The 19,102-nt window shown below is 36.7% G+C and overlaps 1 protein-coding gene across 1 annotated transcript in view; it reads right to left on the reverse strand.

The window, feature by feature from the left end:
* LOC131586065 (1-phosphatidylinositol 4,5-bisphosphate phosphodiesterase zeta-1-like) overlaps positions 1 to 19,102 on the reverse strand; it is a 49,256-nt gene that overhangs the window by 14,267 nt on the left and 15,887 nt on the right. Inside the window, exons 6-9 of the mRNA XM_058852802.1 lie at positions 18,836 to 18,991; positions 11,393 to 11,620; positions 9,085 to 9,241; positions 7,042 to 7,158 (exon numbers count right to left, since the gene is read on the reverse strand). Coding sequence (XP_058708785.1) covers positions 7,042 to 7,158; positions 9,085 to 9,241; positions 11,393 to 11,620; positions 18,836 to 18,991 — 658 coding nt within the window. The remainder of the gene's footprint in view (positions 1 to 7,041; positions 7,159 to 9,084; positions 9,242 to 11,392; positions 11,621 to 18,835; positions 18,992 to 19,102) is intronic.

Here is a 19,102-nt window from a genome sequence, read left to right on the forward strand (position 1 = left end):
CTTCCACATGATGAACCAAATTACATGATTGCACATAATGAGACTATTGCTAAATTTACCAAGCTTTATAGGCGACTAAGCAGGAAAATCTGATGTAACAACAGCAACAAGCAAACGAGAATACTTTATATTTTATCACATTAGGAAAATTACTTTTGCAACACAAGTGAAGGGCAATGTTATTATGGGTTGATATCTCTAAACATCAGCACTGTGTTTTCACTTAATTTAATTTGACCTTAAGAACAAGTTAAAAAACGCATGGAACAGTAGTTTTAATTTACTTACTGGTTTCTTTGTATTGCAAGTTTTAAGGTGATTAAGCAAATGTGAGATTTTGTGTCATATTCTCTGAGATGCAAACCTCTACTAAAACTGTTTACAGGGCTCATAGCTGCTTGGAGCCTCCCAGGGCACTACTTTATGGTGCATTGATGTACAATTTTTCTTTTTAAACAGGTGCAGTATAGCCCTAACACTTCTTGAGAAATGGCAAGGATCATAAACTAAAAGCTATGCCCAGCAGCTTGGGCTGAGCAATATCTTTCTGCAAACAATCCTGAACTTCTACCCAGTGTTTCATTTTAGCTTTGGTGAATTCAAGAGCAGAACTGTTCAATAATATTCTTTGTACTTTTGTTTTATGAAACAGTATAAATATAATGCATGTATGAAGAGAGATTTAAACTGACAGTTTATTTTGGAAAGAAACCCAAATGAGCTTGCAATGAAACCATCTGAGCAGTACATAATCTTAATGCATGGTTTTCATGGGGAAGTAAAGGCATCTGAAGTTGAACACGGTGTACATTAAATTTTCTCCTCAGTCCTTTCATTAAGCACCAGAAGAATTTTAATATTGACATCAAAATCAAAGCAGCACAGCAAAACATGGGCTTGGGGAACAACCTGAGCAAAGCAATTCTTCACTGTGATTCCTGCACCTAAAACAGATTTAACTATTCCTAGAACCATGAGGCTAAATCCCCTTCAGATCAGAGTATTGAATACTCAAATCATCTTGCAAAGTACCAAAGCTGCCATGGCAGTCCCAGTAAGCCCCAGGTGTAAATAACTTCATATGGCAAATTGAGGTTAGGAAATAGACTAGCTCCAAAAAGATGAGCCAATCCATAATACACAGAAGAATATTATTTTTGACCCCAAACCTCTGTATCACAAGCAGTTAACTGAAGTCAGTTCCACCACTAATTGCAGAACTAAAGACACTCTAAATATTCATACACAGCACCTTCTATAGGTGCCACCATTCAAGACATAATTGATTTGTGGACTAAAAGCAAAAGCTTTGTAAAACCAAAATGAGAATTGTGACTGTGATTTGAAGGCATTGAGGAAAACTGCACATCTTTTGATCCTGCCTCTCATTAATATTCCCAGTGGGACTTTTAAATTGTAATTTTTTATTTTTTGTTCTTTGCTTGCTGGTTCTATCAGCTACATCACAACCATAAGGTTTAATGCATTTTCCCATTTAAATGGGAAGATTTTAAAATAGATAAGGACACATTTGTCACCATTTTTTCTTGAAATGGGTTACTTAATTGCATTTTATGCCATTTAAAAATGCATCTCAAAATGTATCAATTTTATGCCCTTTCAAAAAAACTCATATTCAGAAAGCACTCACAGTGCCAATGTTCCTATCCCCATGGTTTACCTCACTCATTTGAATCTAAAGAGATGTAATAGATCACACTTTTATCAGCCTTCTTGTCTTGCTCTCAGCTCTTTCCAGTTGTCTGTGCTCTTAAAGTGGGCCACTCACAATGAATGCAACGAAAATCTGTGCCTCAGATATCCCAAATCTGAGCTGAATTCCACCCAGCCTGGGAAATGCTATTGCAAACAGGAGCGTATCCTAATGCTCTGGAATGTTGCCATTGGTTATGAGATGATCAATGTGATTGGATTTGAAGCCACTGCTTTCATTCCACACCAGCACTCCAAGCTGGGCACAGACTGTCTAGGCTTTCTTCTCACATGCAGGTCACAGCTGCACTCAATCCATCACTGCCCAAATTTACAGAAATATTTCAGAAGTCCAGGAAAGATGGAGCGAGACTATTTACAGGGGCATAACAGGACAGGGGGGAAGAGCTTCAAAGTGAAAGAGAATAAACCCGTGAAGAGGTGAGACCCCACACAAACTTTATGAGCAAGGACTTTGGTCTACTAGACCAAAAATAAAGAAAAAAAACCTCTTTTTTTTCTACCAGAAAAAAAATAAAATATATAATGATTGATTTTCCTACAACACAGAGCAAGCTTATATGGACAATATACATTTTGGCATAAAAAGTATCACCTCTCTTCCTGGCAAAAAAAAAAAAATCAGTAAAACTGTATTTTTTCTCTTCCCTAACAGACTCCAAATTATATTAATCTTAATGATAACTTCTGGCTTTATTTTTCACCTACACATTTTGAAATGGTTGTTTTCACTCTACAGAAGCTTGATTTATGGCTTACAACGTGAGGGATTCTGCCGTAGGAAGAGGGACTGCTCCTCTGAGAGCTGAATAAATGCATAACTGCATGACATAACATCCTTAAAATGTGCAGTCAGTCTTTTTTGTATGGTCTTTGGGCCAGTTTAATACTGTGGCTCTAAAGACACTGTCATTAGAAATGTGAAGAATCCAGTCACACAGTTCATAACTGCTGACATTGCTCCTACTTCATTACAAGTGGTCCTACTGGAAAAGAGATGTCAGGTGATTAAGAGTCCTCCATTGTCCAAGTAAATCTGCAAAGGGTTTAAGTAGAGATCCTCTCTTGTGAGATTCTCATGGGAAAAGTACCTAAAGCATTTCTGATAAATTATCAGATCTGAAAATCTAAATTGATTTTTGCTGTCTAATTAATGTGTCAGTCTGAAAGTCACACTTCAGTGTAAGTCTGAGTATTTTTGGTTGTCATTTGACCAATTTTACACCTGAAATGTTTCCAAAATAATTTTTAAAATTTACTTAACTTGTGATTCTTGGCAGAAAAGTGAATATTATCAGCTTCCCTCTCCTGTTTTAGTCTGGAGTCACTGACAAGTTTTAGAACAAGATCAGCAACTACTTCAGAAACAATTGTGTTCCTGCAATTTTTTCCCATCTTCCTTTAAAATTTATTAGACTTCACATAAATTATTTACTATTCTATTGGTTGTCTGCAGTGAAGACAGCTGGAAAAACTGATAAAATGGAATTTCAGTGTTTCTTTGCTTTACAGTGAAATTCCAGTATCTATGACACACACCAAAAACTGCCTAAAAAGAAGCAGAATAGCCCAAGAGCTTTTTCATAAACCTGGCAGTAGAAGCATTTCTGCAGAAGAGACATAAAACCTTCATTCAAAACCACTCCCAGCATTTGGAGCCATTCCAAAGGAAAGTTGAGTGCATTTGGAGAGCTTCAGATGTTGAATCATATTATCCCACCTATCTTGCAGGTGTCTACACCTGAATTAGCAGTACCACTTCACTCTTTGTGAAGACTAAATCAGTGAAATTCAAGGGAAAACATTAAAAAAAAAATTAGTCCTCTAGGTTTCACTTCCTAAGGAGGCATTTCTGGACTATTAAAACCAGTAGAAGAGAGCAATAATATAGTTATTGACACAGAACCCAAGCAGGGTCAGGTTTGAGTCATTTTAATTTCCACAGGTGAGGCATACCAAGATCAAAATTAGTTGGTTTCTTTTCCCTTGGTTGCTTCAGAGGTTAAAATCAGAACTAGTTAGAGAGCTCCTTATCACTCCTCTTTTCATGCATCATTTTTTACCATATTTTGTCATATTATTGCACACAAGACTGAACCACAAAACAGATGTGACAAAATTGCCAAGCTGCATTTCAGTGTCACAGTCCAAAATAAAACCTACAGAAAGTAAAAAACCCATCATACAAGTACAACTTTCACAGCAGCATATAAATTTATGCACACCCCAAAAAGCACATATGAGATATTCTGAAATAAAATTCTCTACCTACAACACCATGGTTTTCTCCTGTAAGTTATGGCATGTTTTGGTCATTCCTGCAGAGTGCTTTGGTACATGTAGAACATTTCCAAATGCCACATTCAAAAGGTTATTTAAGTCTTTTTTTATTATGATTTTCACCAAGGCTTTCTTTCATTTTGGATTTTTGTTGTTTTTTTCAGTCTATATAAAACAACTGATATCAGTTTATTTAAATAAATGTCCTGAATTTTATTTCCCTGCATAAATCTTTCCATTTCATTTTATTTCCTAAATAAAAAGGAGACATGGATACATCAAACCAGTTCTTTCCAGTGCCTCACTGCAGTTGTATGCAGGAGGCATACTAATTTTCACAGACTATGAAAAGTGAGGGTTTTTCTCCATAAGACCTCTTTTTTCCCAAAACCTCCTGTTCTTATGAGTCTCAATTTTCAGAGAATGGACAGGGAGTACACAGTGATATCCAAAAGCTATTTTGTGGAAACTCTGTACTTTTTACTGAGCTTTTTAACTTGCCTTCCTCTGGAAATTAGGTTTACACAATTACATGTCTTGTCCTCAGCCCCAAAAAGTCTTGAGCCTGTTGGACCATTTCATCCTGCTTTAGCTGAGTGCCAGGCTGCTCCAAGTTAATATGTTCCAAGCAATTCAGAGAAAATTGCTGGCAAGGTACAGAAGAAAGCACTGTTTTGAGTCAATCACTAAGGGAAGTGAAGGAGTAACTCAGTTCTCATAATTACAAGATGCAGAGGCCTGGAAGGCAGTGTTATGTGTAGGTTTGAACAAAACCTAATATATTTTCTTTGCCCAGCCAGAAAGGTTATGGATGTTAAAGGAATGTAAGCTTGCAGGTGTGGGGAGGAGAAGGGAGTTAAGAAGGGGAATAGGTGGCAAAGAGAAATCCAAGAGTCCTTTGAAGAGTTTCAGGGAATTGCAAAAGGGATCTAGAGGATTCACTTCTGTGCATGGGGTGTAAAGCACAAAGGCAGGCAGACAGGAGGGGTGTGTGAATTATACAGACATGGGACAGATATAAAAATCAAAAGTCTGTGTTAAATCAGTGAAAGGACATCAGCAGAAGATTCACTGAGATACCCTCACTTTGGGAGTTGCATTGTGAAGAGCTGCTATATTTCTGCCAAACAGCTATCTAAAGCAGATTAGGGAATAAATAGATCTAACATAGCTTGGAAATAATGTATGTGGAGAATTGTTTTTAATCAGCCTATTCCCATGTGAAAAATAGAGGGGTTTTTAAGTGAAGATGCAAATGAAGTGACCAAGAGGGCAAATCTAACCACTTCCTGCAGATTTTTAATTCTTCCAGGAAGGGGCCCAAACCCCCTATGCACCAAAAGTCATATGTTTTGCATATAAATGGTTAGACTGACTTCTCATTAAGGCACACTCTGAGTAAACAGCCAGTGTAGTAATTTTGAAAGATTTTGGCGCTGTCTGTGATCTAACAAATGGTTATCCTTTGCAGAGATAAGTGTGGAGATTCACAGGCTAGAAAGAAAACTAGTAAATTGCAGTATGATAAGACTGGGAGATTAATTCAATTTTAAATTAAGGACCTCTGGCGAGTGCTTTCTCTAAGAATGAAACAAACTTCCTAGTTTTTAATGGCAATGTATAGTTTAGATAGCAATGATAGCACACAGGGAGGGCAGCACCCCAGGTAAATAATCCAGACATGGCACTAAGTGTGGATGAACCACAAGGACACAACATAATCAAACCAATTTCACACAGTATGGTGATGAGAAGATACTTGGATAGTCCAGCACAAGTCCAAATCTGTACTGCAAATAAGCATTTATGAGGACATAGAAGCAAGTCAAATTTATACTAAATAGTAATTTTTGTACTCCTTATGTAGTTATGTAAAATAACAGTCAGGATGGAGAAAGTAACTTGTCACAGAAGATATATGGAGAGCTGAGAAAGGAAACAAGTGGAAAAGGAAGCCTGGAACAAGGGTGACATAAGCTCCAGGGCCCTACAGACAGAATGAAATCTGTGCCTGTCCTTGGATGAGTGTGTATTTCAACATAACAAGGTGAATCCACACCTCTCACCTCTCAAAACCGAGAGCCTAAGGCAAAGTGCCCTGCTCACCCCACAGTCTCCCTCAGGTGGCCTTGGCAAAGACTCAAAGACAGAATATATACCTGGGTACAAAAACTATTCTGCTCTACTTTACCTAGGGCTGAAGAAAATTTAGCAGGCAAACATAGAAATATGTTCTGGAACTGAGAATCTTTTAAACTGAAGAATAAACACGTGAAGGTAAAATTGTCTCTAAAGCCATTAAAAAGGACAAAATGCTTACAGGTGAGAGGTTTTCCAAAGCCTGCTGGGTACAGAAGTCATGCCATGCTTATTTTGAAAAAATTCAAATAAATAACTTTCAATGAAGAAGCAGAAGTTAGCACTTTTTTTTGTTGCCCAGGAAACGAATATGTTTTGTACTGGAAATTAAAATTCTACATGTATGTTCATCTGAATAAAGACTGGAGACTCCCAGCAGCTCCCAGCTGTCTCTGGATGTTGTGCTGACCAGGAATGTTTGAGTGCTGCCTTGTGTAGCATATCCTGTTCTGGGAATTTTTGGCACTACTATCAATTGTTGTGCTCACATCTGCACCTAAGCAAGTCACAGAGTGCCACTGAAAACCCACAGACCCTTCAGAAGAAACTTGCATTGCTGAGTAACGGAAACTTAAAAATGCTGAGCTTGTTATTAGTGATTTTCTTAATATCCAATTCAAAGAGGTAGTTTAAAGAGATTAATAAAATAGAATAAATGGAATATCTGGCATAGGAAACAGCTATTTAACACAAAGTGATATTTACAATTACTAGTGAGAAAAAACTGGTGGAATATGTGGGTTGAAGGAAAATTTTATACAACAAAAATTAAAATAATGCCACTGGGGGAAAATTACGTAACCTACATAACACCAGAATACTATAGGAAGCAAGAAACTCCTTTATCTGTAAAGCCTAGAATGCAATAGTTTCTGCAAGGATACATACCCATCTGACACCCTACATTCCAGAACTCCTGAGGATTATAATTTGACGAGCTCATTCTTGTTCCCTTGGGGTAAATTCTTGTAATAAATCTTGTAGTATGTGAAATAAACTCTTTAGCTGATAAACAGAAGGATAAAATCTTGGTAAGAAAACCTTTGTTATTAAAGAAATCCTATTTGAACAAATAATAAAAATACAGTAATTTGATCCAGCAATATTTTTACACAATATTATGCCAATTTATTCTATTTTAACATCATTTTATTTTGAAATATATTCATTTGTTCATTTAATAATTAATTTTTAAACCTTAATATTTTGTGTGTATTTGAATCTGACAGTATTCCTGTATAAAGAAATATATATTCCTTTGTAAGAAGTTCATTATCCAAAAACCATCCCTTCCCTGAAATATTCTGTTTCTTCACCTTTTTGCAGGGTAACCTTATGATTTCTACACTAAAGCCTACTGTATTCTCATGGGAAACTGAGACACAGGAAACTGCACAAAAGTTTCCCCCTTCTATAATAGCTCAAAATGAAAAAAAAAGGAAAAAAAATCATCTTTAGATGATCTTGGCTTGTTTGTTGTTTGGAGGTTTAAATAAAATGGCTAAATAATATTAGGACCAGGGAAGAGCACGTTTTCAAAAGCCACTGAAATTCTTGTTATATAAGCCTCAGAAGATAACTATCATGTACATTGTTTTTCCTTCTGCTGGCAGTGTTCCCTCCTTTCTCATATGTAAGCATTGACTGCAGGGATGTGGGAAACTTCAGATGACTTCTATCTGCACGATTCCTTTTTAGTGATTAAACAAAAATCTACATTTCCAGGGTCATCTCTCTGATCTCCATTTTCCTCTCACCTCATGTTTTGTTTGTTTAGCGGTTTTGTTTGGTAGAGTTTGGTTTGCTTTGTTGTTTGGGGGTGGTTTTATTGAGGGGGAGGAGAGGTTCTAGAGCTACTTTTCTATCTCCTAGAGTGCTGGAGGAACCAGAGAGAGGACTCAGTGGCTGGAAAATCCTACTTTGTGACACTGTTCAGCATCATTCACCTCGCCAGCTGTTGCCCTGAAAACTAAAACCTGATAATGTTTTCATAGCTTTAGTTACTTTCCCATGGAAGTTCTATAAACAGAAGTTGTTTATCACATTCCTTCTAAGAAACATCTTTTGATGGACGTTTCACACGACCAGTGTGCTTGGGAAGGTGTAACTTAATTATCCAATCCCTGGTCATTGTTGAGAATCTATAAATACTGGGGTCAGAAAATAAAGTTCCTTCTTTCCTGTTCTACCACTGGAAAGTGTTCATGTGAATCATTTTGTGTCCTTTAGCAACAGCCAGCCACTGAATCACCTCCACAAAGTGAGTGGGCATGTGGCAGCCTTCATTGTCATTGTCACTGTCATGCTCGGTGATCTCTGCTTTTAACGCTCCCTCGGGGCTCTCTGCAGGCAGCTGGAGCTCAAACAGCAGAGGCTGCACCAAATGGAGCTGCTCCAGCCCAGAATGGTTTGGATAATTCAGTTTGGCTGGGATGGAAGGTCTGCTCCAGTGGAGCAAGCTGCCTGCTCTGGGGTTTATCCATCCCATTAATGAGGACTCTCTTATCTGCACTTGTCACCAAAGCCAGGCGACTGCCGAGCCAACTCCGCTCAGTTCTCAGCCCAGACATGGGGGTGGGGAGGGAGGTGGTGAAATTTATTCCACGCTTTTTCAAGTGCTGACTGCAATTCCTAAATTACTTGATGCAGAAAACAATGAATCGAAAGGCAGACGTACATTTTTTAGACTGTGTTAATATTTGTTCTTATAAAAATACACGGAATTAAAGCAAAGTTGAATTTCAGTTTTCCTCCCAAAGCCAACAGAAATAAAAATATTATGCAAAGGACATATCTAAAACAGTGTTATACAAAGAACCAAATAAAATCAGACAGCAGGTGTTTCATAAAATTTTAACCCTTCAATGCCTAAGCAGTGAAGCAATCATAGCACCAATGTAACTTTTAACTGATTGACTCAAAAGAAATTACCTGAAGATCTTAAAAGTTTTCGTGCTGCACTCTCTCCAACTGAATTATTTTCATAACACTGCTGATGCTGCAGGGAATGCTCAAAGCTCACAAACTTCTGAGATTTGGTATAAACCACGAGGTCTGACAATGCAAGGGCAATCTTTCCCTTTCTCACCTAAACATCATCAGATGAATAATGGAATAAAAAAGTCACAATGATGAGTATTTCATTATTATTAATATTAATAATTCAGAGAAACAATCATTTTGGATGCATAAAGCATGAAAAAATATGTCACAGTTAATGAATCTAATAAATATGACCTTTAATAGTGAGATCTGATCTGCTGAGAGAAAACTGAGGTTATTGTGCCCACGTTTATCACAGCAATCATAGGGTGAGTGGAGAGATCCTTCCTAGCAGAATGTTCTTCTCAATAGCTTTACAGTTTTCCTGCTCCTAAGAGTGGTTTGCAAATAATATAATTTTTCATGGCTTTTAATGTTGCTCCTTAAAAATATACCTCCAACTTTCTATTCATAAATATATAAAGTACTAGAAAAGACCAACAGAATAAACTCATCTATAAAATGTAGAATAACAGGAAAATATTACATTGCGCCAAGAAAATTAATCAAAGGCCTATTCCTTTAAGCATTGCCCTGAAGTTAGGAAAACTCTTTTCTTCTTGATTAAGGTTGAAAGTTCTCTCACCAAAATCTTAATTTAGTCTTGCTCAATTACCAAAATAAGCCAAAGTGACTGAAATTTTACCAGGATCTTCTCTCTTACAGAGAAGCACTGTGTGACCACTTCATTTTCCTCAGCATAACTTCTGAGCTAATTGGGGGCTCAGAGCACTGCTGATCTCAGATCAGAGAGCTGCTGATGCTAATCATGTTTACATTCCATTAAAGCTTTTGAAGGCAAATTCTCATCCCACAAAATAATAGAGATTACCTGCTCATGGCTCTTAAACTATGCAACGTTCAAGTGCATTAATTATTCTGGGGCTATGTCCCATGAGGACACCAGGAGTCTACTGCCATGGAAATCCTGAAAAATACAACTCTGGAGGCAGGCAAAGCCAGCAGCATCACTGGGGTATCTTGGCTGTGGATTCAAATGCTCTCCCACCCTCCCATAAAGCAATACAGTGGGACATCAAGGCAAATATTCCAACAGAGTGGGACCCTGGAAACCACTTTCTCTTCTGCCTGGGAAACATGAGCAGATCCTTTTTGTTGCTGCTGTTTAAGAGTCTGTGGAATTCATTCTAGTCCGTTACATGGTCCTACAAATATTCTTGAAACCTATTGTCTAGAGAGCTGGTCCTTCCTGGTCAGAGTCCATCCTTCCTCAGAATTTTTCCTTACTATTTCTCCATGTCAGTTGGAATGAGAAAGAAGAAAAAAACTTTCAAATCATATAAAAAAAAAGAGACACTGCTTCTCAGCGAGAGTGCTGGGCTCTGAGGAGCACTGCTGGTTTAGCCACATTCAGGCAATCAGAGCATGATGTGCAAGAGTGACTGGGTACACCAGGTGCTGCCTGACATCCTAAAAAAGCTGAACAAGGCAGTTTCAACCTTGATGAAGCAACAGATTTTCCGTGGTAGAGAGTTATAGTTGGTTAAAAAAACTAAGTTCAATTTGACTTTCAAACACCAAATTTTTACACTTTTTTCAGAAATAAAGTTAAGTCTCTGCATGATAAATCTAAAAACACCTCTTCAGCTCCAGGTGCTGAAAAATGTTCCAGCACAACCAGGAATGTGCACCTAATTTAATGCAAAAAAATCCAGAACTGAAGAAAATAGGAGACTTTATCTATCTTAAAAATAGACTGGAAGACCTGGGGAAGAAATGGTTAACTCTGCCTGTTGTCATCAGGTACTGCTGTAAGTGTTCTCTATACATAGTTCCAGGAGAGCCATGGCACCAACAAAACACATCTTAAATCTACTGTGGGACCGAGAGCCTGGGACAAGCACAAGTTTTGAGAGAGGAAAATGTTGAAGTTCAAGATGGGAGCACAGGAAGGGGTTGATTTTGAGTTGGGTACTAAAATGTGGTCCAGTCTGACTTTTCTTATAAGAGTAGGAAAACTCTGAAACCTCGAGCTAAAAAATGTAATTTCCAAATGCACTGATCTTAGTAATTTTAAAGTTTTCTCTTTAAATTTTAAATTAAATTTAAAATATAAATTATTTTAAAATAACTTATTTATAACAACTTTTCAGTTTAGTCTCTATTTTAAGATAATCGAGTTTCTTTAAAAAAAAAAATCTGTGTGTTCTCTATATTCAATTGCAGCAAAAGTTACCTTTGGTTTTTTTTGAGGTGGGGGTGAAAGTCTATGATCTCTTCTTCTTCTGGTGGGACTCCTTGATGGCTGAAGAGGTAACGTGTCATGTGCGTCGTCATCCTCAGACTCAGATTCAGAGTCACTCAGTTCCTCTGTCTCACCACCATATTCAGCATCCATCCTGAGCAGACCTTCCTCAATTGTTCCAACTTTTTTATTTTTTATCAGAACTTTGAATTTTAATGCCTATAGAAAAGAGGTTGAACAATAGTAACTAGAATTACTTAGGTTTTCATCTCTTGGTGTTATTTAACCAATCTTCAAAGTTGTTTATTAAATATAATGATGTGAGGTTGCAAAATGAATTAAAATAGAGTGAGGCAGAAGCCAAAGCCAAAGAAACCAAACAGAATCTGGGGATCAATGTACACAACAGAATGAGCCTATCTAACACCATGACAGGAAAAAAGGCTCTCTTCCACAGGAACCCAGATGCTGAAACTATGAAAAGATAAAAGTAGAAAGCTAAGTAAGAGCCAAAAGTGATAGCCAGGCAAGACATAGAAGGTATATTTTTTTACTTATTTTTTTACTTCTATTTTAAGCCTAAATGTACTTCTATGTGTATATACACACTTAAAGATGTGTCTGCTATTCATTTGGAATGTTTTCATCTATCACTAAGCCTGCAGGAAATTTGTTATTTGATTAATGCCTTTGTGCATATCTCTCTGGTGTACCAAATGAAAACTTTTGTTTATAACTTGTGTTATTTTACAGTAGAACCTTATGCTGGTCTTACCTGGCCAGGGAAACAAAAGTTTGGTGATTTTGCCTAAGCAGTTTCTCTATTTTTAAATAGACGTGTATCAACCTCCATAATATGTAATGTAGAGGGAGAAAAACATCATTGAATTATATTGATTCTAACAGCATGGCTTTCATCTATGGAACAGAATCCTATGAGTATATATTTCACTTCAATTTACAAAACTATATTAATAGTAAAGCTTCTATTATGCAGCAGTACATCTGTGCACAGGAGCTGTCAGGGAGTAACAGGACTTACTGTCACTCTTGAATAAAGTGATCCACAAAAATGTTCTTTGAATTTCCTATGCTCTAGTGGAAAGGAAGATTACACTACTGGGAGTGTGGCGGGAAGAGGGAACAAAAAAATTCACAATAAATGAAAGGTAACTGAAATGCTGTGTTTTAAGGTATCCACGAAGTAAATATGAAAGGTATGGATAACAGAAATATATAAAGCCAAAGTTTTTTAGTAGAAACCAGAGCCATAGGCAAGGATAGAGACATTCCATTTATTTCCATTGCAAGCTCCATTGCTCATAATCCCCCTATCGCTTCAGATCTCGTGTTGGTAGTTTGCCAGGGTGCCAGTGGAATGAGACATCCTATGCCCAATATCTATCAATGCCATGCTGCTGGAAGGTTTGATTAGTCTCTCTGCACTGGTGACTCAGGATAAGGATGCCCTTTAACATTGCCTTCATTTCTTATTAATGCACTCTTTTTTTTATTTTTCTCTGGTATTTTTAGAAGAGTTTTAATATGATTAATGCTACTCATGTTTTTTAAGAGTTCTGAATTTTGCTTTGCATGTTCACATTTCCCAGTATCTAAAAGCAATTCTATCCACTTTTGATCTTGTATTTTGTTATTCATGGGAAGACTTCATTCTACAAATAAAAAAAAATAAAATAAAATAAAAAAAGACCTGGTATACAAGGGAAGAAAAAACTATCTATGGTTACATTACTGCCTCCTATATGCAAACATAACTTTAAGTAAAAAAAGACAATAGTGTGTGTGTGTGTAATGATATAAAAATGGGTCATGATGTCAATCAGTCTCTAAAATTCTGTTTGCGAGCTGTTAGCAAAAACATAAACATCCTGAGGTAGGAGAAGTTTTTTAAGGTTTGCTTTGTTTTCTACAAAGGTAACATTCTAAAATCATGGTTCTTTTCAGAAACAGTTACAAAAATACTCCAGAGAATTTGCTATTTTTTGGCCAGAAGCAAATGACAATAATAGTTACCCCCAATCACTGAAAGTGAAACACAGAGTGAAAAAATGGCATAGGCTTTTGTCTGAACTTCACACATCTTCAAAAAAACTTATAACAAATGTATGGTTACAAATTCAGTGACTGTGTGAAATCTGAGTTCTTTAATTGGTAATCAGCACTGCTAAACATGTGACACCTTTTTCTCTACATGTCCAGGTCTTCTAAGAGAGCTGAAAAGCCTTTTAATGAGCTGAAAGTCTGAGCATTCACTATAACTTCTCCTTTCTAGTTTTATTATGAAAGGCAAAATATGTTAAAAATACATTTGCTGTTTACTTCTATAAAAACTGCAAGCATACTAAAAAATTCAAATATGTAAAACATCATAGGACCTCCCTAGAGCATAGTGGGACTTCAAGACTGGCATAAGCAAAAACCTCGAAGTGCAATCAACTAGAACAAATATTTACATAATTAAATGAACAAAACCTTTTTCTTGTGCATTCTGGTTAATGGGATGTATAACACAAATCAGCTGAAGTAATGCCAAGTTTCCAAGATAAAAATCACAAGCACTTTGGATCGGGCAAACCCACCTATTGATGACTACAATTAATGTGAAAATTCAGTGCCCAGAAATGTAAGGAACAAACCCTGGATTTGAGACAGAAGTATTAAAGACAGAATAGCTTCTCCTGTTTAAATTGAGCTTGTTGTTCTCCCTTCTTCTCTCCTGACCAGCTGTAGGTGCTCAGTTAGAGGAATATCAAGCCTTGAAAATCTTGCTAAGTAACAAAGTTAAAATCTCTTCTGAGTTTTACATAATATTCTATTTCAAGAATGATACTGCTGCCTTAAATACTGATATAGGGTTAAGATACAACACCTCCTGTGAAGTCTGACACAGGGAAAGGTTTTGAGACAATGACAAGATTTGTTAAGTACAACTGTTAAAAAAACCCAACACCAGCTATCTTTAACGAATCACACTTAGTGAAGTGTGAATGGATGTCTTTGTGGCAGCCTTATAAATCACAGTTATCATCTACAGATACTTTATATCAATACTGTATACTTATTATACAGATATTTTTAATCAATACCACCAGCAAGGTCTGAGCTCTAGGCAAACAAATATTAATTATATCAGGAGCAGCATTTTAGCTACCTCATAGCAAGTTTTCCTACAACACATTTACCCAGTGAGAAGCACCCTACCCTGAAAATTCCATTTCTGTGTTGTGCTCTGTAGTAGACTTCAGGTAAGTCTACTTACCTTAAGTCTACTTAAGGATAAATAGCTGTGCTATAGCTGAAACTATATTCTACATGGGCAACTAAATCTCTGCATGCATTGGAAATAAGTCCAGATGATTGCACAGAAAGATGAGATGGTTACAGGTTGGCTCAGAGTCTTCATTGCACAGATTCCTTACCAAAGTTCAATGGTCCAAGAAGATGCCTTACCAAACAAACCACATGACTTTTATACACCAAATAAGCCATTGACCCAAGACCTACCTGGGTAATGATATAAAATATGGCAATGTCTTGTTTTTAGTTATCTCCTGAAGTTGCTTTACAATGCAAAGAAGCTATTAACAGATAATGACTGTCACATGTTTACCACATTTCTGGGAAAATCATGTTCCCTCAAGAGTGCAATGCCTAAAAATAGTGAAGGAATTAGATGAGTCTTCTGTATGTACTCACTACAGCCTAGAGATTCCTGAAATTTTATGAGAAACAGTATGGATTTTTTTATTATTATTTTTGAGGTCATCACCAAGACATACCACATTCTTTTTTTTTTTTTTTTCATATTTTTTGTAAAGAATAGATGCCATAGACTGATCAAAAGGCATAAGAGTGACTAGAAACATTTTGACTTGCTAAGAAACAAAAGTATTTCTGATGCAAAGACTTGGTCAAGACATTTGCATATGTGAATGTGTTGGTCAAAATAAATAGGAATTAATCTCATAAATGAAGCAACAGAATTAGATGTGCTTAATCTTGAATTTCTCACTGAAAACACTCACTGTGTAGAGAAAGCTCTCCTTTTTATACTGAGTAGATAAAGGTGAAGAAAAGTGTGAAGGATGAGTCCTGGCTTATGGAGTTAGCTGGTTTTCCCCATAATAGCAGAATTTAAAATATCCATAGCCCATGAAGTTGTACTGGAGACCTTCTATTGATCTTTCTCAAGGATCTCATTAAACAGATCCTTTTATTTGGACACCACAGGTTTAACAACCATAGGGAAGCCTTGGCAATCCTGGCCAGAAATGCTTCTGAGACATCACAATGCAGTAATTGATCTTGCAGCTGTGTGGTAAACATTAAAGAGAACTTGTAAAATCACAGTAGTTGCCACTTCACTTTCAGTTAATCACACAGCAATATCTCATTCCAGCTTTGTGACAGGAAACCTGCAAATAATAAAAGATTCCTAACTATCTGATATATCTATCCTGTCAGCAGTGTAAGGCAGTTCAATGCTCTACAATGCAAAATAATTGAGGAACAAACTTTCATCAAAGCATCAATGTGCTTACATTCTTTTCTGTGTTATATTGGATGCCCACATGCTCCTTTCAATTGCTGTCAGATCTCTTGAGAGGAAGAACACAGCAGGGTAAGTAAAACCTTATCTCTTCTAGCATCCTGATATTTTCTAAGTTCATCTACAAATTGCTGCATAAGGCACTTCATTCCTTCACTTTCTATCAGCACATCACCACGAGTGCTGGTACAACCAGCAGAGATGTCTGGCGCCCGTCACTGATGTCAAATCTAATTTAATGCAGGACCTGACTCAAAGGACCTGTTATTCCAGTGAAGATTAGAGGGAGTTCATGAAGTCTCTTTAGAAGCACCATGATGGCCAAGACTGGGAGCAGAGAATTGTATCAGGTCTGTCGCTTTGGGTGGCAAAACATCTTCTTGGGAAAGAGATGGGACAGGTGAAGCTTAAAAGCAGCCTCAGTTTCTCATGGGATAAAGTTTGTGGGAAAGAAAGAAGTAGTGCAAAAGTCTTCTCCTTCCTCCATATGTAGAGGAGGAATTGTGTGCTGAGATGCCACAGAATACAGGAATTGCAGGGAATTAATAATATCAATATAGTCAGATGGAAGTGTGAATATATGACTGAAGGCAAAGAATTAAAAAACCTTTAGTCCTGAAATTTTCTGGGGTTTGTTTTTCAGATGAAGCAAGTGTTGGGAAAAGCAGAGAGAGGAAGTGTTCAGTGATCCTCCGCTTTTATTTCCTGCGCCTCCATGTGATTTTCACTTAGAATTACAATGGTAGGAGACATCATTGCAAGGTGGTCCAAGGAACCACCTAAGAGTGGGCGTGTTCCTCATTTTAACCTCCTTCCACACACACACAATCATCTCAGTTGACAAAGGTATAGTTCAAGACCTACTTAAAGAAAGAAGCAGAAGATTGACCATATAAAAGAAAATTATTTCGATGGAAGCCTCCAAAACTCCAAAACCTAAAAGGAACCTGTAGTTGTCTAATGTTTCTTTGAAGTGTTTGGAGAAACTATGTGATTTCCCACTTCATGTACACACAAAATAACCATTCAATTCTGATCTTGAAGAACACTGAGGTGGCTTTTTCCCTTTTCTTGCTAATGCTCCATCTTGAAAAAAGTGGACCAACAACTTATATAGGTGACAGCTTTTTTCTTTTTCACACTAACTGAGGATCCTTCCAACAAAGAGCATTTCAAATTCATCATTTGTGGTTCTGTAACATCTCTTTTGCACAGCTTGAGTAAAGCAGTCTGAAGACTAAATTCAGAATTTGGTTTTCTCAAATGACAATGAATTTACCCAGGCCTTGAAAATGCACAAGGTCCCAAGCTTTAAAGATGTGATGTCACTAAACTCCTTTTTTGGCTCTTCAAAAAGATGCCAGCCAAAGTCAAGCTTATAACTGAATTTACAAATTCAGTCATAGCTACATATTTCCATTGCTAAGTAAAGTCCTACTGACTTTTCTTACATGCATGATCAGAAAACCTAGGAGAAACAGAGAAGATCCTCATTTGTGTTCATTCTCAAGATAATAATTTTCTGAATTAAAACTTTTGTAATCAGGTGACGACAGTGGCGTTATTTAGGTAATCCTTACACCTTGCACAGATGGGAAATATGTCTCACAATACTTTAATATGTTAAAAGCTCAGGAGAATTAATCTCAGCTGACAGCATTTCCATACATAGACCCAGCAATCCATTTTCAGGCAAAACTCTACAGAGCTGACTCATGAAAACTCTAAGCTGTGGAAATATGAAGTATGAACTCCCTGTATCACAGTAACCATATGGTAAGGGACATATATCATAGAAATTAATATTTTTAAGTGTGTGATTCAGTGATTCCATTTCACTGATTTTGTGCTTGCTTCAGAGGACATATGATCCTTGCACATCTCCTACACTGAATCCAGCCGTGATTTGAGAAGCTTTACAACAAGCCCTCCTGTTTGATAGAGTTTAGATTTTTTCCTAATTGAAAAAACAGTTTTCAAGGCTTCAAAATTATGTTGGAAACCATGATGCAAAAAAATATATTGCTACAATAAAAAAAAAAAGGGTGGAGAAACATGAACATTAAATATTACAACATTGTCATGGAAATATAAGAGTACGGTAATACTTCAGCACATCTTCTTGCACAGATCACTTCAAAAATATTTTTCCTTGAGAAATCCTTAAAAAATTATTTTAAACACCTTTTGTGTGTTGTTTTTCCTTATGACAGTGCTTCCTTCCCACATTTTCATTTGCATTTTTTTAGCTACTGTAAAAACACAAGGAATAAAATATGGCTATACTGGCAACAGCGAGAAGCTGAAATAAGTATTTTGTATGTGTGCACGTATTTGTGCTACAAAAGACTTGAAAAAAGTTTTTGTCCTTGAAAGAAAATTATGTGCAAAGACTGGAACAAAGGAAATGTATTTGTTTTAGTTTGCAATAAAATTTTCAACACCCATCTAATTGCCTTTTCTGACTTCATGTCCCAGGGGTCTCGGGCCATCCGCTGAGAAACGCTGTCTGAGGGAGAAACACACTGAGAAAGAGAATGGCTTTGCAGTAGCAGAGGACCAAAAAAAACCTCCATCATCACTGTTATTGACAAAAAATGTAGGCTCAGGTTTCCATTTCAATAACATGTTTAAATTTCAGGAATTTCCTTCAATTTAAGCAACAAAAAAATAAATCAGCAAATAACAGATGTATTTCCATGTGTTTTTTTGGTGCAGTTTAAATATTTTTGTTACTACCTGAAGTCTATTTCTGACACAGATGTGATCCATAAATTCAGTCCCAGAGGACTGAAAAAAAAAAATAATGAAGAACCCCACCATCATTTCCATTTCTTTCACAGAGAAAAATGAAAACTTATTACCTCAGGAGAAGGCAGTTCAGTCATATCTACTGCACCACCAATTGGTGTAGTGAGAAGTTTGTCACCTAGAATACTTTTCAAGCAGTCTGCCATTACTTCCTGCTGTTTAGGGCTGCAGTGGTTCTCCAGAGACAGTATAACTGGATAGGCAGATGACTGGAAATATAATTTTAGGATTTTATTATTAATAAATAAAAATATGAATAATTGCTTTTCCAAAATATCTTACAAAAGTCCCCTTGGCCATCTGTATTTACATTCATTTTC

This window comes from Poecile atricapillus, chromosome 18, assembly GCF_030490865.1.
Source record: "Poecile atricapillus isolate bPoeAtr1 chromosome 18, bPoeAtr1.hap1, whole genome shotgun sequence".
NCBI lineage: Eukaryota > Metazoa > Chordata > Aves > Passeriformes > Paridae > Poecile > Poecile atricapillus.